The sequence below is a fragment of the Fundulus heteroclitus genome, chromosome 14 (genome assembly GCF_011125445.2).
Source record: "Fundulus heteroclitus isolate FHET01 chromosome 14, MU-UCD_Fhet_4.1, whole genome shotgun sequence".
Lineage (NCBI taxonomy): Eukaryota > Metazoa > Chordata > Actinopteri > Cyprinodontiformes > Fundulidae > Fundulus > Fundulus heteroclitus.
The window spans coordinates 34,980,818-35,006,803 of NC_046374.1; the positions used below are offsets into that span (position 1 = coordinate 34,980,818).

Below are 25,986 nucleotides of genomic sequence, written 5' to 3' on the forward strand. Positions count from 1 at the left end.
TAAAAGCAGTTTCCTCCCAATTAATTCTGATGGAGTTCTTGAATCTGTTTGCTTTTTCCATTAATAAAAAAATAAAATATTATACAAAATAAAAACATTATATAAAATATTAATGCAAAATGTTAAAAAAATTAATATTAATTAAATGTAATTAATAAAAGTAATTTATTAGAATTTGACTGGTAGGAACTTTATTTGTAATGCACGCTCCACGTCAGTTGGCGGCGGTAGTGCGCACCCTAACGGTTTTTTCGCCAACCGCCAAAAGAAAGGGAGGAAGAAGAAGTTTGTTGTGACGCAGGACATACGCGCGTTCCGATTGGCCGAGTGGAAGTCTCGGCCCCGCCCACCGCCGAGATTTGAAAAACCTACAGAGAAGAAGCGAGAGGGCAGCAGCAGTGGCAGCGGGGAGGAAACGTTGATATTCGGGTAAGAATCTCCTCTTCAGCTCGCTCTGCGGTTCGTAGCTGGATGGTTTGTTAGTAGAGGCGGTGAGTTCAGCTTGATGAACCGATAATCGGTAATACAAACAGCCGCTAGCGGGGCTGCTGCCAGGCTAGCTGCCGCCTGCTGCCGTTAGCGCCTCCATGTTGGCCGCTCCGAGCCGCTGCTCTGTCCGTTTCACGGCTAACAAGTCTCCGTTGCTCCGTCCTCCGCAGACATGGCGCCCAGGAAGAGAACCACGAAGCAGCCGAAGGCCGACCCCAGGGCGGCGAAGCTGCAGGCCTTCATAGATGACTTCGACAGTGAAGGTAGGAAACTGGCTTTAGTTTCTGAACAAAGCAGACGTGGGTTATTTTCCATTAGAGAGTAATTAAATCACCTGCCTGCGAGACAAACAAGCCCGATAGAAGAACAAACAAAAGTAAACATGGTATTAATGTATAGATGGATGCATTTTTGTCTTTTTCAATTCAATAATTCAATTAAATTTTATTTATATAGCGCCAATTCATCATGCATGTCATCTCAAGGTGCTTTCCAAAGTTAAATTTAATCAGAAGATGTAGGTTGGTCAAAACTACGGAAACCCAGGAGTGACATGATCTTTCTCTCTCAAACAGACCAATCCTGAGATTTCTGTACTCTCCAACAACAATGATTTATTCATATTTTTTCCATGCTGTTTATTTCCACGTTCATATACAGTTGTTACAAAAGCCTGGCGAAGAGTTTATAATTTTCAGGTCATTCCACAGTCTTACACTTTGATTGCAAATATGGTTTGAACTGTTGAACTGCACAGCTCCATGTACTGACACTGTAACTCCAGGTACTTAATTTGATAATGTGTTTCAGCCTGAGTTTGTCAAATACAGAGACAACTAATCAATAAGGGTTTATGGGTCGGGTTTCTGCAATGTTATCAGGGTGGAAAAACACTTCAGAACTGTGTTCTCAAAATAGAAGTTGCCTTTACTGCCATCGGCTCCTATGTCAGGATGGAGTAGAAAAGACCCAGCCAATATGGCGGCGACGCAGCATACGCTCCAGATGTAAGGAAGCGTCTAGTATATTTTGTTTATGGGTAGGAGTGTGTGAACCCAGAGGGATATTTCAGCTGGTTAAACTCAGGGTGCCTGTAGTGCCGCCCTGTAATCAGGTCTCTAATGAGTTTATCTAGGGCTGGACGATCATTCAACAATAATAAATATCAATCGATAGTATTGATTATAGAAAAAAGTGTCAATATAATGTTCAGTAGAATAGCTGTTTTCCTTTTTGCATTCCAGCCTATGGTGTAGGTTCATATTGCATCATTACATTCTCCCAGCCAATCACAACGGGAACCAAGCTCCGCCCCCTTCAAAGAGTTCAGAGAGCACCTGTTCTTTTTTTAAACCTGCAGTTTTAGTAAAAAGTTGGTTGAATAAAAAGCTGAGTTTGTGCAGCAGCATAAAATAGTCAGGTCTGCACTTAAAATATATGTTTTGAATTTGTTGATATTTATCGATCAATCTTGTTTCTATTTTATCGTCCAGCCTTATTTATCGTCACTTTATTTTAGAGCCCAAATAAACGCCGTCACTTCCAGAAACGAGCCCAAACACCTGCACCACGCGCCTCAAAGTTGCTTATAATGAGCAGACTTGGCAACATTGGCAGCGTGTTGCACAGTTTATCGTCTCCCACGCTGACGTCAGGGCAGAGCACACAGAAAAATAAACACTAACACTGGACCCGGTTCAGATTGCTGCTCAGCCTGACTCCTGTGGACCTGGTGCTGACCCGTTCCACCCTGTGGGCCTCGGTTTCTCCCCCCCTGCTGCCCACAGGGTCTCTTAGGGTCCAGATCTGGCCACAGGTTCTGATCCCTGAGCCGCTTTCACACGGTTGCTGTAGTTCAGGGTTTTTCCAGCATGAACGTCCGTTTTAATGTCATGCTACAGCGTTTCAGTACGATTCAGGACTTTGACTAGGCCGCTCCAGTCTTGTCTCTCTTCAGCCGTTCCGAGGCGGTTCTGGTGTTCTGGATCTGCTCTAGCCTGAGTTCATCGGACGGACGGATCTTCTTCCATTTATCACAGCGAGTCTTTAAGGTCCTGCAGCGGCAGAACGGGCCCAGACCATCACACCGCCTCCACCGTGTTTCACTGCTGCTGATGTTCTGAAACCTCTGGTTTCCGTCCTGGGCCTCTGCTCTTTCTGGATGAACTCTGACCTTAGCTGAGGCCTGCAGGTCTTTGGCTGTTCTGGGATCTTCTGTGACCTCCTGGACGAGCCGTCTCTGAGCTCTAATGGTACTTTTGGCCGTTTAGAGACGGCGGAGCTCACTGTGGTTCTCTGGAGTCCTGATGCTTTAAAAACGACCAACAGAACTCAGATTCTGTCTCTTTTGTTCCTGGATCTCTTTGATGTGTTTCTCTTTCTTTAAATACCTTTTTCTTATTCTTTCTGCACCTTTTTAAACAACCCAGAGCTGAATATTTACAACCAGCACAGAAAAGAAGAAGATGGAGGCTGACCTTCACACTAGATTAACTTCTTCTGGTTTATTCAGGAACACGTTTTTTGTCTAGAAGAAGAATCAGACCTGCAGCAGGAATGAGAAGCAATGTGCTGATCTGTTTAGCTGCTTTCTTTTTTTTATTTTATTATTTTTGTCATTTTAGTAGTTTTAGAAATACACATGCATATATTGAATAATCAGACCAGAGCAACTAGTTTGACAGGAATAGTTGAATAATAAAAAGAGAAAAGTAATTACATTAATTACACCGTTGGTGTCAAGCTCTGATGTTCCATTTTTTTTCTCCAGTATTTATTGTATTTATAAGTGGCAAGTCTTGATGAAAAAGTCATGCATTGTGTGAATTTCCTCAGTTATGTCCTTCCAGTCTGAACATGGTGGTTCTGCATGAAGCCACCTGTGAGTTCTAGCTTTCTTTGCTCCTGCTGTTAATATTAGCAGGAGATATCTATGGGACTTCTTCAGCTCCTGGGGTAAACTACCCAGGAAAACCTGTAGTAAAATCACAGTATTTATTTCTTTTATCACTCCTGACCAGTAGGATGTGATCATAGTACGTTCCCAGAAGACATGAAAATGTCCTGCAGACACATTCCCACAGTTCCTCCAACATTTTGCCTTCTCAGTGTCGTCACAATGTTTACTTTTAATGTTAGACGTAACAAAAAAAACGCACCATACATGTTCAGGATAAATTCCCTCCATAGATCACAGAATTACAAATATTTAACCAAACATCATCAGTGTTAGCTTCTTTTCCCATTTAACCTTAAGATATGTTGTAAGATTACATTTTCTCTCTGTTTGTAGACATGAGTATAGTTTGGATATTGTTTTTTTTTCTTCCGTTGCTGGAATCTAATAAGATTTTAAGTATACCTGTCTCATCCTGCTCCAAAAATGTTATTTTTTTTATTGTAATTGTATCTAAAGAAATCACATTTTTCCAGGTTATATTTGTCTTGAAGTTGTTTAAAACTCTTTCACTATTGCGTTTAATCTCCTGTTTGTGACCACTGTGTAAATCTCTTATCCTAACCCACCCACTGGCTTAATGTGATCTATAAGTGACTTTTATTTAGGTTTCATATCAGTCAATATCAGGTGTTTACCTGTTAGACACAGGGAGCAGAGGGAAAAAGGTCTGAATTTAAACTGTAACCCTATTCAGACCTTTAACCAGGAAATAAGTCGAGTAATTCTAATTTACAGGTGGGGATTTTATTTTGGGTCCGTGTTAAAGGAATTAAGAAACCAAAAGCAAATGTCGGTTCGATTTTTTTGTTTTGAAATCAACAAAAATTAAAATACAAAGGGTTTCTCTTTTTCATCGTCAAAAAGGGAAAAGTAAAATTTGAAAAACGATTTGAATGTAATTTTTTTCCATTTCGAGAAACAAAAGACAAATGTTTTTAAACAGAAACGGGAAAAAAAAGGCTCATATGTTTATATTTGTGCAACGAAAAAAGGAGGGGAAAAATTATTATTAACCGGATTTGGTGTAATAAATAATAATAGATAATCTGGGTTTTTATTTTAAAGCCATGTCACCCTGGCCTACCTTTAACCTTTTAAAACAGGTCAGCCCCACTACCAACCATTTGGCTGTGAGGGGTTGAGAGTTTAAATCCTTTCCTCTGCCTACATTCCCCAGAATGCCTCCTGCTTCTGGATCAGTTTAGAGGAATTATTGAACATTTTATCAGACGTGTTTTCTATCGTGATGTTTATTGATGTGACTCATTGTCCAGTCTCAGTGCAACATTAAAGCTTTCCTATTGGCTGCATTTATTAAAGCAAGACAGAAACCAAAAAGACTTCATAACTTTATTTACTTCTCTTGTGAACTGTAATTCCACTTTATCTTGTAGTCAGTCAGTGAGCGTTTATTAAGGCGTTACCGATGGCAGCGGAGTTTAATAAAGTCTCTGTTTTCTGTGCAGTGGAGACCCGCCTGTCCCAGATGAGGGAGAAGATCGACAAGCTGCTGGTGGACGTGGACAACAGCTACGACATGGCTCTGATGAAGCAGCCGCGCGCCGTGAGGCAGATGCCCTGGATGGAGTTCTACAGTAGGTCCGGTCCGATCAGACTCCTCTGAGCCGCCGCGCCGCGTCTCTGACCTCTGGTTCTCTCTGCAGAGCTTCACCAGCCCAAGGCTGCAGAGGAGCGGCGGCCCGTCGAGGCTCCACAGGACCTAAAGGTGAGCCCGTTCTCTTCCCCCCCCCCCCCCCCCCCTCCCTAAACTTAGCGCTCTGGCTGTGTGCTAACTGTGTCCTCTGAGCAGAGCGGAGAGGAGGCGGCCATCTTGGAGAGCGAGGTGGCCAGGGACCACACCGCCCTGCTGAAGTCCCTGAAGAAAGGTTCGTTTAGTCGATCTTCTGCTGCAGCGCCGCACATCTGCTGCTGCTGTTGACCCTGTTCTGCTCCCCCCCCCCCCCCCCCCCCCCCACAGCCACCAGGAAGAAAGGCGCAGCCAAGTCCAGCTCAGACGATGAGAACGTCCCCGCCTCGTCCAGGAGGGTGAGCCGCGGGGCGACGCGTCGGCCTGGAGGATTATGGGTGTTTTTTCTGACGCCGGGGTAACGTCCTGTCTGCTTTGTGGTTGTCGGTTCAGGGCCCGGCAGCCAGGAGACCGCCGTCCACAGCCAAGAGGACCAAAGTTCTGTCCGTCACCAAGCAGCACGCCGCCATCAGATGGTGAGGGCTTTCACCCCAGAGCGCTTTCCCTGATTGGTTCTACGACTCGTTAAATAGCCTCGTTATGCTGATAAAAGACCCAAAAAAAACTTTAATCAGGATAAAATAAGGTTATATTCACCAAGCCTCCATCCTGATAATGTTTGATGGTCCTTTTTGTGGATAAGTAGCCCCAGCGGCAGCAGCAATTAGCAGATATAAACAGATGTGGCGCCATCTAGTGGCAGTATCACAGAACTGCCATAATAATGGTTTGCTTAGTTAATAAGTGAATGGTTAATAATGCCGGATTGCGCCTGACCAACCGTCATTAATTAAATAAAACGATCTACAGCAACTTTAAGAGCCTCAAATCAGAACATTTACTCATGTCAGTCAACTCATATTTTTTCTTTTGCGTTTTTTTCCACTGGATCTTTGCTGGGAGATGCTAATAGTCGTTAGCTGCTTCCTTGTTTTAACGCCCGCTGCGCATGTGCAGGGGATAAAACGTGCTCTGTTGTTAAAAATGAACACAAGGCTTTATTTACTAACAAATTGAGCAAACACAAAGCGTAAAAAAGACATAACATCTAAGACGCCAGCAGAACGTGATAATCTTTCATAAAAACTTTGTTTGCAACCAGAGTGAGCTACTGACGTGTAAATAAAGTCATAATATAACGTGGCTTAATCAAGTTGGTTTAGCTGGTGGTTATTAATGATGCACATCGCTTTTATTTGTGTATCGGCTACAGAGGGAGACGCTTAAATCACGATGCAGGGATTCCTTCCCAGCTACATGAAAACCACTAAGAGTTTAGAGTGAACTTTGTTCCATCGTTGTTTTCAAGCAAAGAACACATTTGGTAAATGGAAATGTAAAAAAAGAAAACATGAAGTCAGAGATGAAACTAAAAAACTTAATCATAAAAAAGGTTTTAAGAGTAACTTTGTTTTTTTATTTTTATAAAATATTTTTTTCATTTGTATCATTTGTTCATTTGTTAAAATTATATATATATATATATATATATATATATATATATATATATATATATATATATATATATATATATATATATATATATATATATATATAAAAAATTATTTTTTCTGAGATGGATTACAAATTGCATTCTTTTTATTGCGATTTACAGATACTTGTCTTGACGCTCTCACTGACCAATAGAAATGCTTCCTCCCCCGCCACCCCAGAAGTGGAAGAAAAACGCAATTTAAAAAAGAATGTAATTAATCTGAAAGAGAAAATATTAAATCTGTGAATAAAATAAAAATACTAAAAAACTTTGAGCTATTTAAAAAAAAAAATAATAATAAAAAAGAAAAATCAGTGTAAACGGCAACGTTACACTCAAAACCTCTTTTTAACCTGGAAGTTCTTCAAAGTGTCATGTCTGGAACAAAATTCGCTCCACATCAGAGCAGGTTCTGCTGCTAAACCTACAGGTTCTTTAGAACCCGCCTCTGTTCTGGGTTCTGTTTGGTTCTGGGTTCTGTTCTTTAGAACCCGCCTCTGTTCTGGGTTCTGTTTGGTTCTGGGTTCTGTTCGGTTCTGTTTGGTTCTGGGTTTGGTTCTGGGTTCTGTTTGGTTCTGGGTTCTGTTTGGTTCTGGGTTCTGTTCTGACCGTCTGCCTTTCAGCTCCAGCAGGAAGCCCCTGGTGACCCCAGCCAGGAACATGATGGACTCGTCTCTGGTGATGGGACAGACGCCTCTCGTCACGCCTCGCTTCGACCCCAGGTACGACCCGTTTGGACCGGCGCCTGTCCTCCGCTCCTCGGTTCTGCTCACCGCTTTGCCTCCGTCTCCTCAGACTCCCAAAGACGCCCGCCGTCAGGGTCCCCCGCCACAAAGAGAGGGTCTACAGCATCTCCGCCAACGGCTCCCCCATCACCGCAGGGAGCCAGGACATCGTCCTCAACTTCCCCGTGGGGAACGGCGAGGTGAGTCCGCAGAGGACCGGTACCGGTCCACTTCTGTCCGTCCCACCGGTAAAACGTGTCTCCTGTCCCTGCAGAGCATCCAGCTGCTGGCCAGTGAGATGGACTCTCTGGACCTGAACCTGCTGGACGAGACGGCCCTGAGGAGCATCCGGCAGCTCAAGGTGGGTCCGTCCTCTTGTCTTTCTGACTGTCCTCCTGTCTGTCCGTCTTCCTGTCTGTCCGTCTTCCTGTCTGTCCGTCCTCCTGTCTGTCTTCCTGTCTGGTCTGTCCATCCTCCTGTCTGTCCGTCCTCCTGTCTGTCTTCCTGTCTGGTCTGTCCATCCTCCTGTCTGTCCGTCCGTCCTCCTGTCTGTCCGTCCGTCCTCCTGTCTGTCCGTCCGTCCTCCTGTCTTTCTTCCTGTCTTTCTTCCTGTCTGTCCTCCTGTCTGTCCTCCTGTCTGTCCTCCTGTCTGTCCTCATGTCTGTCCTCATGTCTGTCCTCATGTCGTCCTGTCTGTCTTCCTGTCTGGTCTGTCCGTCCTCCTGTCTGTCCGTCCGTCCTCCTGTCTTTCTTCCTGTTTTTCTTCCTGTCTGTCCTCCTGTCCGTCCTCCTGTCTGTCCTCCTGTCTGTCCTGTCCGTCCTCCTGTCTGTCTGTCCTTCTGTCTGTCCTGTCCGTCTTCCTGTCCGTCTCCCTGTCTGTATTTCCTCCTGTCTGTCCGTCCTCCTGTCTGTCTGTCTTCTTGTCTGTCCTTCTGTCTGTTTTCCTGTCTGTCTCCCTGTCTGTATTTCCTCCTGTCTGTCTTCTTGTCTGTCTGTCTTCCTGTCTGTCCTGTCCGTCCTCCTGTCTGTCCTGTCCGTCCTCCTGTCCTTCTGTCTCTCTGTCTTCCTGTCTCTCTGTCCTCCTGTCTGTCCTCCTGTCTCCACAGGACTCCACTCATTCTCTCCCTCTGTCTCCATCAGGACCGGCTGACCACTCTGTGTGGGACGTCTGAGTGACCTGGGAGAAAAATGACGCCCCAGAGTTTTTCCACTCGGGGATTTTTGGTCTAAGGAGCAACTTTTTATTTTTCCTTCAGAGAACTTTTTAACTTTTCATGTGACGGCGTGTCTCTTCACGCTGACAGCGAATCGACGAGGTTGTTTGCTTCCTTTTCACTGTTACTTTCTGTAAATAAAGTCTTTATTGTCCTCCTGCTGTCTCTACGTGTCCTGGTTCTGTTTTTGTCCAACTGTTGTCAGCTAATAATAATAATAATAATAATAATAATAATGATTAATTAAACTGTGGCATGGTAAACTCAGACAAGTTGGTATAAAAATGAAAGTTCTGAAGATTTTACCTTTTTTTTTAAAAAATTGTGAAATATAGATGTTGGTGAGTTGCAGTTATGTGGTTTGACCACAAGGGGCAGACTATTGCTTTTAGCACTAAATGAACCTATCGCAGTATAACTAAAAGCTATTTAGTGTCTTTGTTTTTTGGAAACTTTTATAGGTTGCTTTATGGGAAACTTAATTTTCTGAATATTCTTGTAACGGCTAAAATATTAGCTTTAATTTTGGCAATGAGAATAGAAAGTGCTCTAAATATTATAATGGAGCATTAAAAAGCCTTTATAGACGTATAGCTAATATCAGGCTAGTGATGTGTGCAGCGATGACAGCGTTATGCTTATTGACACAACTGAACAACCTTTTTCAAGCAATAGACAAATTTTGGTACATTTAATCAATGCCATGAGTAAAAATGCTACTTATTCAATAAAATTTCACTCTGGTTCATCTCAGATTTGACCTGGAGCATCAGGCTGCTGATCAGTTACTTTTCAGCTTAAATTGAATTCAACCACTCAAAGGCGTCGCTACCCATGAGGTGGTGGCACTTCATTTTTAAAGGATGCTTCTCAGATTTCTTTAGGCATCGCCATAATTAAAATTTCCGGGGTCTTTATTCAACTTTGCAAAACATCTTGCAACAATTTTGGTTCCACTGGTTGGAAACTCTCCACAGCACAAACAAAACTTCAGCTACGCCACCTGAGACCGAACCATTGGCTCCATCAGAGCATAACCCACCACGAGGTTTAAAGCATGGCTGGTAGTTTGGTTTGGAGGAAATAATTGTTTTTTTTTTTTTTTTTTAAACGCTCCTCTTTGGTCCAAACCCATAGAGAACGTATGGAGGGTCTGATGGGAATATCTTCAGCTCCCTAAATGAGCTGCCGGCCTCCCAGACCAGGTTCAGTCTCATCTTTTAATCCGTTAAAAAAAAAAAAAATCTAATTTTCTCCCTAATTTCATTGTTGCCCCATGTTTTATTTTTCTTCACTGTTTGACGGTGTATAAATGTAATGCTGTGTTTTATTGTCCCATATATCTTTATAGCCTCTGTCCAAACTCTAACTCTAAAGGATGCAAAATGTTAAATACCAGGAAAATCTTTATTTTAGGTTAAACATCAGATTATATGTTTGAAAATATTTAAGAGTCTTTTATTTCCATCTCAAAATTCAGGCAAACCATGTAAGAGTAATTAATGTTTGTTTTAATGTTTAAGGTCTTAAATGTTAGGAGATAAACTCGAGACTATTCCACAGTCTGCATCTGAATTCATGTACAAGCTGGGAAAAAATAAAGACGATTCAACTATTTCCTGAAACCACAACAGTGCTGCAGTCTGCTCTGTTTCACCTGCTGGCAGGTCAGCCTGCGGCCACCAGGTGGCAGCATCACACTGGACAGGTGAGCTCTGGGCAGTCATTTCAGTCATTGACTGGAAGCAGAATAAACTAAAATACTAAACAATAAGCACACAATGTTGGTTATAAATATACATATACTGCAAATAATAGCAAACAGCAGCCTAGTGTTGCTTTCTTTAGAGGAGGAAATGGATCTGAAAGAGGAGAGTCTGACCAGGACATATGAACAACTGAGAGGATGGAGTTATGGGACCAGAAGCTTTTTGGGGGGTTAAAGTCGACCCATACAGGTGGACTAAACTAGTATCTCCAGGCCTGTCTTAGCATTGGTTTATTCATATCTACTAAACCCTGGAACTAAAGACTTTTGGATTATATGAGTTACATTTAGTCTAAACCCATAGAAGACGTAACCGTATTAGGATAAGAAAGAAAAGCAGGTGTAGAAAATGTTTTAATCAGACTGCAGTAATTCTCCAAGCTCCTGCTACCAGCCATCAGGAGCCAAACTGGAGCTTCCTTCCCAGACTGTGAATGTCACGGTGAAAGAAAAGTAGTAGCAGTCCTTCAGCTCTGGGGTGTTACACATCAGGACGGGATAGAAAGGATTTAACCCTGATCTCTACACCAACGTCATCCTGGAACCAGATTAAAGCAAAAGTGAAGACGCTTTTAGTGAGCAATCGAACTCCACAGACGATCCTGTAGAACCACCAGTCGCTGTCAGCTTTCATTTTCTGTATGACTTTATTGGTTTCTCACATTCCTCCCCTTCTTCTTTACAGTCTTGTTTTATTGCTTTATTGCATCCACTTCTGAGTCTGGACACAGCCACGCCCGTCCCATCTGACTCTTTAATCCGCTGGTCATCGTCACTTTGAGACGTTTCAATCACTTCCACGTCCAAAAGCGTGTAAAATGCAGCACACCGGCTGTCACTGCTCGACTTTTGTTGAAGAATGGGTTCCTGTCAGGAGCTAATAATCAGTGGGACTTCTTTATAGAGTGATATTGTAAAAAAGATTGATTCTCTTAGCGATAAAATTCTGTTATAAACATGTGTGTCTATATATCTAAGTCTGCCAGAATGCTGACAAGCTCAGTAGCTTAAATCCTCGTGAGGCGCCTTGATATTTGGGCCTGTCCACTATGTTTGTTTACATAACGAACATCTGAAATCTCAGTGATCATGACCAACACACTCTCAGTAGACAGCTGTGGGGCACAAATCCTACGGCCCTGAGCTCGGATCGTCCAATCAAAAACACTGGAAATGAACATGTTACGTTTACGTTCTGCTGGATAGTGTGTAACCATCTAGGCAAGGCAGATTTATCTGTCTAGCACATTTCAGAACAAGGACATTACAAAGTGCTTTCCATGATTAAAACATTGGAAAATAAACAGAATAAAAGCAAGTAAAAAAAACATTTGGAATAAAATGATTCTCAAGATTTTATGACTTTATTCTCATAATTTCCAAATAAAGAGAAAGGCGGAAAATCCTATTCGACAAACTGGGGTCACCAGCCTCTGGCATTGTTATTCTGGTGGTCTCAGGCTGAAAGGTTTGGGAACCCCTGGCCCAGCTTACGATGGTTAACAAGCTCAGACGAGTAGCTAGACAGTGGCGGATGAGAGCGAGGAGGGAAAAGAGAGATCGCTGAGGACTGAGATGAAAAATAAATTATAAACTGACAAAATGCTAATGTCAGTTACACGCCTAATTTATATTTTATTGACGTTTTAGATTTGTTCCTAGAGAGATCCAAGTTCTCTTAATGTATGTTTGAGGTCAGAGTTTGATTAGGGACGGTTTGTCGGCTGCTTGTCATCACCTGACTTAGATGGTTGTCGGATCCAGCGTCACTAGAAGAAGAACATCTGGTTATTTTGGTTAGAGAGATGGAGCTTATCATGTTTTAGTGCGGTTGACAGAAACTGTCATTTTTCACAGACAGATAAGTTGCAGTAGATAAACCGATGAGTGAGTGATTAAAACATTTTAGTTATAGGCGTAAAGTTACAATCTACATTTAGAAGTTTCCATATTTTGTGGGATAGTCGTAATGTCTTGTTGAATTTTGGTTGGTTGACACTAGAGTAAACCAACCAGTAAAATATAAGAAGAGGAGTTTGATTTTGTTGGATTATTCCTGAAGGTTTTTCCTTTATAGTTTTGGAACTCTGAGCTTCAATTTCCTCTGATGGACAACAGTGGAAATTACAGCAGCATGCAAATAAATGTTAGATGTAATCATTAAGATGGACCATTGCCACCGTCTACCTAATGCCAGTGTTGACATCACTGGTTGAGCATGTAGAAAGCTGTTTACAGGGACCAATGCTATAGGTACTATTGTTACTTTTATAACATTATTTCATGTGCCGAGGGCTCAAACCCACAAGAAAAGTTGCAAAGGTGCAGGAAAGAGAGAAAAAAAAAAACATTTAATTGGATTTTTAGCCCCTGGGCGTACTCTTTTTTTTAATCAGGAAACAACATCTTATCTTTTCACACACGCAACAATCAACCATAGAGGTCAAAACCTTCCCATGCAGGAAAGGCGTGTTCAATACATTGTCACCTTGTCACATCTCTGGAGACGCTAATCTTCAGCATCATCTGCCTCTCATTTCTGAAAAAGCGGCCAGGTTGGGTTTTGCTCTGTCAGTCAAATCTGATAATGTGTCGACCTAAACAAGTCGGGTCTAAACTTTTTACCACCAAGGCCAAAAACTGTCGTTAAAAGTTCTGACGGGCCACAAAAACGTGACTTTTTTAACGAAAAAAGGGAAAACTAACAGTTTGTTTTCACCTGCTCAACAATTGACTAAATCCACTGTATAATATAAGATAAGATAGTCTTTATTGATCTCACAATGGAGAAATTCACTTGTCACATCGGCTCATACAAGAAGGTGCAGAGTAGCGAAGGTGCATTCAGTTATATACAGTGAATCTTCATATATACAATGGATCAAAAAGAATACCAAAAAATACAAAAAAGGAAATAGGAATGGGCATATGATGTCTCATTTACATTCTTAGTGGTCTCTCTCTATATATAAACATATCTATATACTTAAATATATACGTTAATTAGACATAAGTCCTGTCCTGACTGGACACATTTGTTGGGATACACCCTAGATTCTTGGAACAGGTGGAAAATGGTGTGTTTTTAGATTTTGTCAGTCAAGGACGTGGAAAACGTTTACATGTTTGGATTCATGAAACTTGGATTTCTGCTAATTGGATTCGGTGGATTGATGTATCAGCAAATGTTATGGGGATAGAGCTCAGAACGCCCCCCCGCTCCCTCCTCCCCCGCGGACATCTGTGGATGCTTTCTGAACTGTGGGCCGATCATAACATCAAGGACAATGGCCCTCTGGAGAGCGTTCATGGAAATATAACAACTCTCACCCAAACACACACACATAAACTGATGCACACAACAACATTCAAACTTCATGCGACTAGCCTCCAAGGTTAACCCCCTGCATAAATGTTCTCTCGTCATATGTGCTTTTCTCGTGCAGAGGTTTTTTGATATCTCAAACTGTATCCTGGAATAGGATAAAGTGTGAAATTTGTCTTTTTTGTCCTCTCCTACCCCAAATGTGGCTCCTATCTTTTTACAGAGTTAAAGGCAGCGCCCTATGGTAACTGCGTCAGGCGGGGTCCTCGGCAGCAAGGCCTCAGTCAAATCGTTCCCCTGAAATGTTTGTGATGTATGTGATGGACAGTTGTACTGGAGCTGTAATTTCCCTCTGAGATTATTAAAGTATTTCTGATTCTGATTCTGATGATGGATACATGATCCCCGGTTACTGATCCACACACGATGGTGCATGAAGAAGAATCCTGTCACATCCGCCCATGACTGATGGCTGTTACACAGTCCACCAGCACATTTACAACTTTCACTGAACTGTGACCTGCAGCGCAGGTTTACTGCATGTCTGGAATAGTTTTCTTCTCTGCGCTCCAATAAGCTGTAGGACCTGAGATGTTATCTGACAGAGGGACTGATCTAGGGCCTTTAAAGCTGCGGCAGCTGCGGGAAGTCCTCACTCCTCGTCTAAAGAGCGTCCTGACCCCAGCAGAGCAGCTGCAGAGCCAACGGAGACAACATGACCGCCGCCTGTCACTCAGACAACGGTGAGCTAAAATTTCCTACGGTGAACTGAAGATTATTGAAGCTTTAGGGTGTCAACACAGATTTAAATGTCTGCAGGGGACACATTTAAAGATTAGATCCATTTGACGACCCATTAAAAAAACAAATAGTAACTCATTGAAATTAGTCTCTGATGTAGCAGTTTTATTCAGATTTTTGTAAATAATATTGTGATATATACATATATTTTTTATATTTTTTTAACCAAAATTGCCTACCTGTTTATGTATTTAAGTGTTTTATAGGATGGCTATGGCTTTCTTTTTTCTTATTAAAAAGCAACAAGAGCAGAAACCACAACAGTGAAAAATGTACATTTGGTGTCCAACTCTCCCTTTTGTAGTTTTAAGCTGTTTTTGAACTACTTCTATAAGGTAATTAATTATTAAGGCAATTGGAGGGTAATTATGACCCGTTCAAAAAAAATAATAATAATAGTAACTCAAATAAATTAATCTCTATTTCAAAATGATGTTGCTGTTTGACTTCTTTTCTTCTGGTGTAGCGGTTTTATTCAGACTTTTGTAAATTTGATATATATATATATATATATATATATATAGATATAGAGATAGATAGATAGATAGATAGATAGATAGATAGATAGATAGATAGATAGATAGATAGATAGATAGATAGATAGATAGATAGATAGATAGATATTCTTTTTTTTAGCAAAATTGCCTACCAGTTTATTTATTTACGAGTTTTACAAGATGGGTGCGGCTTTTTTTTTCTTATTAAAAAGCAACAAGAGTAGAAACCACAACAATGAAAAATGTACATTAGGTGTCCAACTCTCCCTTTCGTAGGGTAAAGCCGTTTTTAAACTACTTCTATATAAGGTAATTAATTATTAAGGCTATTGTAGGGTAATCGTTCTGTATGGTAATCATGACATGAAAACATTTTCATGGATGTGGGCTAATGTAAAATTTTATTTTATTTAAAATGTGGGCTAATGAGACAAATGTTGACTTAAGGCTTAGCGGCCCCTGGATTGGGGATCCAGAGCTTTAAACTTGAAATAGGCTGCATCCAAAGATGTCTTTTGGGTAAGGACTCGTGGAAATTAACGAAAATGTCCGGATAGAAAAGCGTGCACTTTGTAGTTCTTTTTCGGAATGCTGATACGTTTCCATTGCGTAATGATGATTAAAGGTTATCCGAAAACGGCACACCAGTCCGAAGTTCCTTTCCTTCCCGCGGTAGAGTTCGTATTATTGACCTCATGAACGGTAAAGGAACAGGAGGCAGGAGCTACAATTAGAACATTTCAGATGCAGCCATAGGTTAGCTGTAGAGTCCAGTGCTGTGAACAAACAGGCTGCCTCTAGTGGTGATAAAAAGAACTGCAGTTGTATGTAAATGCGGATGACTTTTAAAGTTTTGTTGTTTTTTTATAGTCATTACATTACGTTTTTTGTGCATTGTGAATGTAATCATTTTGGTTTAATAAATTAAGGGATGCATATATGCTCAGATTTTGGGTCGTTACATTCATTCACTTTCAGAGTTTGAGTCGGTGCTGAATGCATATACTGTATGACACTAATTTAACTGGTGTGATGTGTTTCTCCAGTAATCAGGAAAGTGGACCTCCTCTGCCAGAGGAACAATGCTGACCATAACACGGATGAAATCACTACAAGGCAGCTGATTGTGAGACGAGGACAGCCTTTTCTCATTACCGTGGAGATGTCCTTTGCCTTCCAGCCATCGGATGTGCTTAAATTCACGGTGGAAACAGGTGAAGCACCTTTCTTCCTGGTTTTAAATGTGTCTCAGGGCTCTTTGCTTCAGATCATCTTAACTGGCATTAAATTCAGATGAATAAGCAATACTGACTGGAATTACTGTACATAATACATCCAACATGACCTTACTAAGCCAATGATCTGACAGAAAATTATTACCTCTGTGTTGTGTGGACTAAATCAGGAAAATACCCTTAAAGAGTACAGACAGACATGAAAAACAGAACATATACGTAGCTACCAAACAAGTTGCCAGGCTTGGCATCACTTCTGTGTTTCTACCTGGTGTTAGAACACTAATAGTTAAAATTTCCTCCTAGGTAATAAGGGTTCGATGAAAAAGGCATTAAGATCACTTACGTAACTCAACATTTCTCTCCTAAGGTCGCTTTCCGTCAGAAAGCAAAGGGACCAGGAGTACTTTCAGTAACCACGGTCACATGTGCACTGCCGGCAGTAAGGCAGTCTGGAGCTGCCGACTCGATGACAGGTCTGACCTGCAGAGGGGCATCGTGACCCTCTCTGTGACCCCGGCAGTGGACGCTCCAGTGGGGAGGTACGCCCTGTCTGTGGAGCCGGAGAGTGGGAGGGCCGCCAAGGAAAGCCTGGTGGTGCTTTTCAACCCCTGGTGCCGCGGTGAGTACTGAGAGAGTACCTTACCAGATGTGTAACACCGTACCCATTAATGATAGGTGGGAAGAAACAGTCCATCGATGTGTCCCATCGTATTGAAAGCTGGGCCAGGCGATGTCTGCAGAGCCGTTGATAGAACCTTTGTCTCTGCTTGCAGACGACATGGTGTTCCTGCCAGACGAGAAGGAACGGCGGGAATACGTGATGAACGAGCAAGGAATCGTTTACAAAGGGACCGCACACTACATCATATCTGATGTCTGGGAGTTTGGACAGGTGATGTTCTAGAACCCATCCATCCATCCATCCATCCATCCATACATCCATCCATCCATCCATACATCCATTAACAATACATCCATCCATCCATCCATCCATCCATCCATCCATCCATCCATCCATTCATCCATCCATCCATACATCCATTAACAATACATCCATCCATCCATCCATCCATCCATTCATCCATCCATCCATACATCCATTAACAATACATCCATCCATCCATCCATCCATCCATTCATCCATCCATACATCCATCCATACATACATCCATTAACAATACATCCATCCATCCATCCATCCATCCATCCATCCATCCATCCATCCATCCATCCATCCATCCATCCATCCATCCATCCATCCATCCATTCATCCATCCATCCATCCATCCATTAACAATCCATCCATCCATCCATCCATCCATTCATTAACAATCCATCCATCCATCCATCCATCCATCCATCCATCCATCCATCCATCCATCCATTAACAATCCATCCATCCATCCATCCATCCATCCATCCATTAACAATCCATCCATTCATCCATCCATTAACAATCCATCCATCCATCCATCCATTAATCCATCCATTAGCAATCCATCCATCCATCCATCAACAATCCGTCCATCCATCCATCCATCCATCCATCCATTAGCAATCCATTTATCTATCAACAATCCATCCATCCATCCATCCATCCATCCATCCATCCATACATCCATCCATACATACATACATCCATCCATTAACAATCCATCCATCCATCCATCCATCAACAATCCTTCCTTCCTTCCTTCCTTCCTTCCTTCCTTCCTTCCTTCCTTCCTTCCTTCCTTCCTTCCTTCCTTCCTTCCTTCCTTCCTTCTGTCCATCCATCCTAATCTCAAGTTAGACTTGTCATTTGTTAGTAGGTTCTGGAGTTCTCTTGGGACACCAATGACTAAAAAGTGATTGAAAACTACATCTGTGGGAAACAATCTGTGGCACATTTAACAAATGAAAAGTGTTAGAATGTTCAGAATACTGTCTTTCTTTCAGTTTGAAGAAGAAATGGTGGATATTTGCCTCAGGTTGTTGGATGTCAACCCAAAATACCAGAAAGACCCCGATGATGACGTTGCAGCTCGCTGCAACCCGATCTATGTCAGCCGTGTCATCAGTGCCATGGTGAGACTGAACTGTCTCCTGTACGGTTTAGTTTAATTTAATTTAAGCCTTAACAGAGATTAACGTTTCCTCATCTCACAGATCAACAGCAACGATGACAGGGGCGTTTTAACTGGATGCTGGGATGACAACTACCAGGGTGGTACTTGTCCCACCAGATGGAACAGCAGTGTCACCATCCTGCAGCAGTGGTATGAAAACAGCTGCATGGCGGTAAAGTTCGGACAATGCTGGGTCTTCGCTGCCGTTATGTGCACAGGTATCGTACCTTTACTTATCTTTTAAGTTGTGTTGGCCTGACTAAGACACGTGCTTTCTGTCTTTATGACTGCAGTGATGCGGTTCTTCGGTATACCTTGCCGTGTCGTCACAAACTTTGACTCTGCTCACGATGAGAACAACAGCCTCACCATTGACGAGTATTTTGATGAATATGGATTAAAATCCACGGAGGGGATCTGGTAAGACCAATTCTCACATTCCCCAGGAAATGTTTTGGTTTTTTGTTGGTTTGGAAGCTCAGTACCACAAGAGGGATACAAGAAATCGTCTGCTTTCAAAACTACTGGATCATACAGGGGTTACTTTAAACGTTTTTTTTAACCTAACCGCCAATTTCCCACAGTTTTACAAGACAGAATTTCTTTGTTTCTGTTTATTCAGTCCTAGTTAACCTCTAGAAATCAATCCTAGCAATCAGATCTACCACCAAGAGATCCTCTTAACCTGTCTGGCAGTGTTATTAGTTTTGGCATTTCTTAATGTCTTGCAGGAACTTCCATGTGTGGGTGGAGGGCTGGATGAAGCGCCCAGATCTCAACAGAGGAAGCAAATATGACGGCTGGCAGGTCTTGGATCCCACTCCTCAGGAAAGGAGTGAAGGTGAACAGCTTTTGCTCTTCAACTCTGACAGGAAGCTTTACTGGAGGCGCTAAAGGTGAATTTCTTTGCCTCAGGGGTGTTCTGCTGCGGTCCAGCACCGGTGGCCGCAATCCACGAGGGGGCCACGGACCTGAAGTACGACATTCCCTTTGTCTTCAGTGAGGTCAATGCTGACAAAGTCATGTGGAGGGTCAGTACAACTGGCTGATATTTATTGAGCCCACATTCAACTCCAAGTTGATTTTTCAACATTAAATTTTCCAATCGTGGTAAAAGATGCAAAGGTTTTCTGTGACAACTGACCAAAGGGGAATTTCTCACTTCATGTGAGACATAGTTTTATAGGCAGATAAACTCACTAGAGAGTTGTCAAAAAACAATGACAACAATGCTTCGCTTGCCTTTAAGATCTTACATTTTTTTAGCATTGCACTGCACACAACATTATGGCCGTTAGCTGGCCAATCAGCATTGATCTTTGGTATGAGTTTGTGTGTGAGTGGCAGAGTGTAGCCTACCTCTCACCCAATGACTGCTGGAGATAAGCTCCCCCCCCCCCCCCCCCCCCCCCCCCCCCCCCCCCCCCCCCCCCCCCCCGCAGCTCTGATGGATGGACAAGACCGAAGAAGCTTTGGTTCAAAACAATCCTGGGAGCCTGAGTATAAAAGTACAAACCAACCAAACAGGCAGACGCTTGGCTTGTGAGAAGAAAAATGTTATACCTGTATCGTCCCACCAATAACTGGGCTGGAAAGAAAAATGTTTTTGTCCATGTGTATAAAGTAGTGTTGCACAGATGCCATTTTATGGCCCTGATACCGATACCCGATACCTGGCTGTGCAGTATTGGCCGATACCGATACCATCTGTTTGAAATTGATGTGTGTGTATATATATGAAGAACTGCATACTACTGAGGGTAGTAGAACTTTTTATTGCCTACCTGGAATGGGTGACAATAGTTGAATAAACTTTTGGCTCTCAAAGGCCAAAATAGTGCAGCATTGGTGAAATTATAACATGTATAATAGTAATGCAACAGTAAGACAGTAAAATTTCATTAATAATTGAATAATCTCTTTTAAACCCTGAGTTTTGGCTCTCAAATGCCAAAATAGTGCAACTTTCAAGAACTTATATAACTTGTATAATACTAGTGAGGAGAGAGAAGGCTGCGTTCATACGTGACATACAAACATCAAAATGGTATCGGTGCCCTATTTGTTGGTACTCGCTGATACCGATACCAAGATTTTAGTGCTGGATCAGAGCCTCGTTCCGTACTGGTATCGGTATCGGTGCAACACTAGTATAAAGTCTTTTTTTATTTAGGCTTGACCCCTGACATTGACATGTGGGAACTGTAGCATCACTAACACAGTGCCTTTTTTTTTATATCTCAGATCAATGCTGATGGCTCAAAGACTAAAATGAAGCACCTTAGCGACACATCGAGTGTGGGCCAGAAAATCTCCACCAAGGCTGTTGGCAGCTTCACAAGGAATGACATCACGGACACCTACAAATACAAAGAAGGTAAAGACTAACTCGTTTCTTAATGGGCGGCAGACCTGTTATTTAAGTTAGACTAAAATATACTTGCCCTGCCTCTAGCACCGGTGATTTGGCTAGGAGTCCACAAAGTGGCTTCAGAAACAACGTGTGTTGAGTCATTTATAGAGGATTTCTTAGCTGTAAAATTAAAGCCTTGGCATGTTTATTTGAATCAATTAGAAAGTTTGTTAATTGCCAAACATTGTTTGAAAATTTGTGGACTTATTCATGCCTGTAGTTCATAGCTTTCTGGAGTTAAAACTTACGATTTAGAAAGGACGTTAAAATCTTGCATGCTTTTTGAAAGATGGGTCCAACATGCGGCTACAAATACAAGGAGCTCTAAAAGGGTTTTTCATAATTCAGCAGACTCCAGCTCTCAGGACCAGTTTGCAAAACCAGAAAAAGCTTGGTATACCCAACCAATACCCAATGATGAGTCAACTTCAACCCCCCTCACTTCAGCATTAGCCCTCCCAAAAAAACAAAAGCCAGGGATGCCGAACATGTCAGGACCCGTGCATATCTTCATCCTGAAGTTTAGTTTTACCCGCCCTGCCTATACTGTGACTGTCCAACAACGTAAAGGTTCCAGGTTTATCTTTCTAGCTTTTTAACAACACGATCCCAGGTAGGAGGTATTGACTATGAGTTTTAAAACACCATAGTTAATACTATTAAAGCTCTTAAACTACAAACAGGTAACAGTACGCAGTGATACCAGCCCCTCTGCTATCGGGGAGGCTGTTCTCCTCTCTGCCTTCTAGACAAGTATGTTGAGGAGGAGGGATTGCTGCAAAGTTAGACAGGGAATTGACAGCCCAGACTGCAAATGCAAAAATGGAACTAAAAATAAAGAAAGTGTTCTTAAAATTTGTGTATTTTTCCTTCATTTGAGCAGGTAAATAAGATGATCTGACCAATGGAATAAGATTTTTGCACTTAAAATAGGAACAATTCATCTCCATCATCTTATTTCAAGTGCAGGATGTCTAATTATCTTATTTTAGAGGTCAAAATACTCGTTCCATTGGCAGGTAGTCTTATTTACCTGCTCAAATCAAGGACAAAAACACTAGTTTTAAGAACATTTTACTTATTTTTACATCCGTTTTTGCAGTGCACAATTTGCGGACGGAGGTGAGATTGCTGCAGAGTTTAGTGACGAAAAGGCGGTCTGCTTGGTTTCCTTAGATGGAAAACGTATCAACTATAAAATGAACTCGGCTGCATTATTTAATAACCAGGATCTAACTGGGTTGGGTGTAACTGACTTTTGGAAGGATTACACGTAATTAATGGTAATATTGGTTCAAGATGGACCCCAGAAATGGCTTATTCCGCCGACAAGGATCAGTTGACTTGCGGTTTGTCTCAACAGGCTGCATAATGGAGAGAGTGGTCTACGACAATGCCGTCAGACGGCTGAACTCGCAAGACGATGATAGCCATAGGAACACCTGCGACTACATTTCACCAGAAGAGGTGGAAATGTCATTAGAAAAGGTCAGTTCAGATCAGACTCGTATCACTTTAGTGTGGAAGCATAACTGGGTGAAAAATCAGAAAATGCGACGATGGAGAGTGGTCACAGATTTTCTTTTTGCCTTTTTGACAGGAAGCCAATTTCAGGAATGCACAGGATATCAAACTGAATCTGAAGCTGAGAAACAAAGCTCAGAAATATAAGAGGATGACTATTTTTGTGAACGCCCAAGCCATGAACTACACCGGAACTGTGATCCAGAACATCCTGCATGAAAAGCATGAGAAAACCCTGCAGGCTGGAGAAGGTCTGTACAATAACACCTCAGAAATCTAAACGATCCAATCTCCTTCAATCAGTTTAACCCTAAAAGCTCTCAACATGAAGAGGTTATTTCACATTTTTAGGACTTTATGATTTTACTTCATAACATTTCTAGTCTTCCAGGTCAAACGTCAGTGCCGATAACTGCATGGGGTAGAAAAAGGAGGAATCTTTCAGTCCACACCCTAAACGTCTCTGGTGTTTCTTGTTGCCTTTCCTGCAGTTGTGAACATTCCCATCCAGATCCCGTACTCAGTCTACAGTAAGTACAGTGCTAACCTCGACAGCATGAAGGTGACCGCCCAGGCCTCGGACGGAGACGGTGAAATCTATGAGGCCGAGACTAACCTTGCCCTGGAAGACCCACCCATCACCATAAAGGTCGGCAAAACTCTTATTGGTATTGAAGAGAGTTAACTTGGACATAATTAAGTCTACTGTATTTCTCGGACTATAAGGGACACTGAAAATCCTCAAATCTTCTCAAAAATTTGCCAGGAATTTGCTACAAGAAATGTAGGCAACAGTACGCCCGACTAGGAAGGGTAGAACCTCTGAGGGGCTTGAATTATTTTTTAACTGACTGAAAAAGCATGAATTGTATCTGATTTCATGTCATTCATCAACAAAAACTTAAGAATGATCAAAGCCAACGATGTACACAATGTTTCTAAGGTTAAAAAAAAGCGTTACAGTCTTTGTGATTCGGCCCTTAAAATCTGGATGTACTGCATGAAGCAAACATGGTGCTGAAAACTGTGTGGGATGTTTGCTCCAGGTTTTGGGTGAAGCTCGTGTGAACTGTCCAATGACCATTGAGGTGGAATTTGAAAACCCGCTGAACGAGACGCTGAGGTCCTGCTCCCTGACCGTCATTGGCTGCGGCCTCTTCAGATCTGGCTACATAGACAGGTAAGAATCACGTGGAGCGCGCTGGTATCCAAAGGTTTCTTCACCTTCTCCCAAAGCGCATGCAACGCCTCAGCTAGTGAGAAACAACTTTATTTGCCCACCAGCACGTTTCAACCTGTAGCCTACCATTAGTTTACCAAACCTTAATTTTTATTCAACAAATGACCAAAAAGTAAATTTACATGCTAGCGAGTGGACCTGTTTACCTTTGAGCTGAGTTTTTTTTTGTTGTTTTTTTTTTATATCTTTATTTCGAACATGCAGGAGAAAGTATATACAAATAATAATAAAAAACACAACAACAACAAAAACCCTAAAAAAAAAAAATAAAACAATGTTTAAAAACATTGGTGAGAAAACAATAAACAAGGTGCCCTTCTTTCCTGAGTTAATATACCTCTATTACATGTGCGAAAAGGAGTAGGAAGAAGTAAAACTTATGTACTCCTACCCCTTTAATTCTTTTATTTCTTCAATTTACAATATTTATAATTATGTTGCTATCTATCTATCTATCTATCTATCTATCTATCTATCTATCTATCTATCTATCTATCTATCTATATCTATATATATCTATATATCTATATCTATATATATATATATATATATATATATATATATATATATATATATATATATATATATATATATATATACATACACACACCTACCTACACATATAAATACATAATTATATATACACATATACCCTCATACATATATACAAATAACAAAACACAAACAAGACTTTCTGCCATGCTTATCTATACCTTCTGAAAATAATTTCTTTGTACATTTTTTTGAAAAGGAATATGTTTGGGCCTTGCTTTAGGTTCTCATTTAGTTTGTTCCACAGTTTAACTCCGCAAATTGATAAACATAATCTTTTCCTTGTAGTTCTACATCTATTTGTCTTAAAATTTCCCCTTCGCCTTAAATCGTACCCTCCCCTTCAGAGAACATCTTTTGTATATTCCCAGGCAATAGGCTATGTCTTACTTTGAACATGAATACTACAGTTTAGTATTCAATTATATATTATAGATATATTATAGATATATTTAAGTATATAGATATGTTTATATATATATATATATATATATATATATATATATATATACATATATATATATATATATATATATATATATATATATACCACTAAGAATGTAAATGAGACATCATATGCCCATTCCTATTTCCTTTTTGTATTTTTTGGTATTCTTTCTGATCCATTGTACATATGAAGACTCACTGTATATAACTGAATGCACCTTCCCTACTCTGCACCTTCTTGTATGAGCCGATGTGACGAGTGAATTTCTCCATTGTGAGATCAATAAAGACTATCTTATCTTATCTTATCTTATTAAATCATAATATTTTTGTAATTTAGATGTGAGTTAACCTCAGCTGCAGACTTTTACCTGAATGGGTGGTGTTGAAATGACCAATAGATTTACCAGAATGTGTCTGTGTGTCTACAGTGGCATCAACGAGCTGCAACCTAATTCAACTTTGAAGCTCAATATCACTGTGACCCCCTACAAGGTGGGACTGAAGACTTTAGTGGCCGACTTTGACTGCAGCGCCTTCAGAGACGTAAAGGGAAGCTGCACCGTCTACGTCAAACCATGAGCCATTGCTGTGTGCCCCATGTGTAGATCAGGCTGCAGTCAGCATTGTTAGAGCTGCTTTGTTTAGGGATCTTTGGAAACGTGTTTAACAATTCAATGATGATTTCATGATATTTATATTCTATTTATAGTATAAATATTATAGTAATATAGTATTGTAAATTTAGTTCACAATACTAGTTATCTATATATTATACTCATGGGACAAATCTATCAGCAAAATTCTGTCTATAATAGTATCCATCTCTATATTTATTCAGTAATAACCCATGTCCTGTACTTATGGAACCATTGTTTATCCTGCACTTGCTGCTATTGCACTTCTGGTTAGACCTAAACTGCATTTTGTTGCCTTGTACTTGTACCTGTGTAATGACAATAAAGTTTAATCTAATCTAATCTAATCTAATCTAATCTAATCTAATCTAATCTAATCTAATTATATTTTGTCATGTCAGCTATAGGGACATTTATATCGGTGATGGATGACCATGCTTTTCATGTTGAATCATCTAAATTATAATTTTTTTCCTTTATCTTCATACCTGATAATACTATAATCTGTAGGCTGTGGTGGGGAATACAAAGACCGAAAATAAATGACCCTGACTGCAAAGACTTTGTTTTTGTGTCATTTTATAATAATTCAGCATGTAAATAATTTGCAGAAGGCCTTAGGTGTATGAACTCAAGCTGGTTTATGCGTACATGGAGTCCAACTACCAGATGCTGCATGTTCTGCTTTCTTTCATTGATGAAACAAAGTTATTTTTTGTCATAAAAATAATTTTTCAATCCTTGAAAATGTATTTTGAATCAGCATCAGATGAACGCCACCGTGTATCGCCTTCCCAGATTAAGAA

General features: G+C 41.1%; 2 protein-coding genes across 2 annotated transcripts; both read left to right on the top strand.

Moving 5' to 3' along the window:
* The first annotated feature begins 292 nt into the window (after positions 1-292).
* On the top strand, positions 293-8,794 carry cdca8 (cell division cycle associated 8). The gene is made up of 11 exons (XM_021311728.2): positions 293-429; positions 660-752; positions 4,915-5,043; positions 5,113-5,174; positions 5,259-5,334; positions 5,427-5,494; positions 5,589-5,671; positions 7,314-7,412; positions 7,486-7,615; positions 7,690-7,776; positions 8,556-8,794. Exons 2-11 carry the CDS (start codon positions 662-664, stop codon positions 8,589-8,591), a joined length of 861 nt encoding a protein of 286 aa, XP_021167403.2. The 5' UTR covers positions 293-429; positions 660-661; the 3' UTR covers positions 8,592-8,794.
* A 5,591-nt stretch (positions 8,795-14,385) lies between these two features.
* Positions 14,386-25,350, top strand: LOC110367103 (protein-glutamine gamma-glutamyltransferase 2). The gene is made up of 15 exons (XM_036146777.1): positions 14,386-14,465; positions 16,067-16,234; positions 16,626-16,877; positions 17,032-17,150; positions 18,197-18,325; positions 18,407-18,584; positions 18,660-18,786; positions 19,098-19,207; positions 19,282-19,397; positions 20,611-20,743; positions 22,143-22,267; positions 22,380-22,554; positions 22,795-22,952; positions 23,350-23,483; positions 24,974-25,350. Exons 1-15 carry the CDS (start codon positions 14,438-14,440, stop codon positions 25,122-25,124), a joined length of 2,103 nt encoding a protein of 700 aa, XP_036002670.1. The 5' UTR covers positions 14,386-14,437; the 3' UTR covers positions 25,125-25,350.
* Positions 25,351-25,986: the final 636 nt, after the last annotated feature.

Excerpts from the sequence above, each read along its gene's own strand:
- cdca8 (XM_021311728.2), top strand. The coding sequence starts at position 662 with ATGGCGCCCAGGAAGAGAACCACGAAGCAGCCGAAGGCCGACCCCAGG. Across the intron at positions 753-4,914 it reads AGATGACTTCGACAGTGAAG|TGGAGACCCGCCTGTCCCAG; the intron begins GTAGGAAACTGG and ends TTTTCTGTGCAG. Across the intron at positions 5,175-5,258 it reads AGGCTCCACAGGACCTAAAG|AGCGGAGAGGAGGCGGCCAT; the intron begins GTGAGCCCGTTC and ends TCCTCTGAGCAG.
- LOC110367103 (XM_036146777.1), top strand. The coding sequence starts at position 14,438 with ATGACCGCCGCCTGTCACTCAGACAACG. Across the intron at positions 18,326-18,406 it reads GCCGTGTCATCAGTGCCATG|ATCAACAGCAACGATGACAG; the intron begins GTGAGACTGAAC and ends CTCATCTCACAG. Across the intron at positions 23,484-24,973 it reads AGATCTGGCTACATAGACAG|TGGCATCAACGAGCTGCAAC; the intron begins GTAAGAATCACG and ends GTGTGTCTACAG.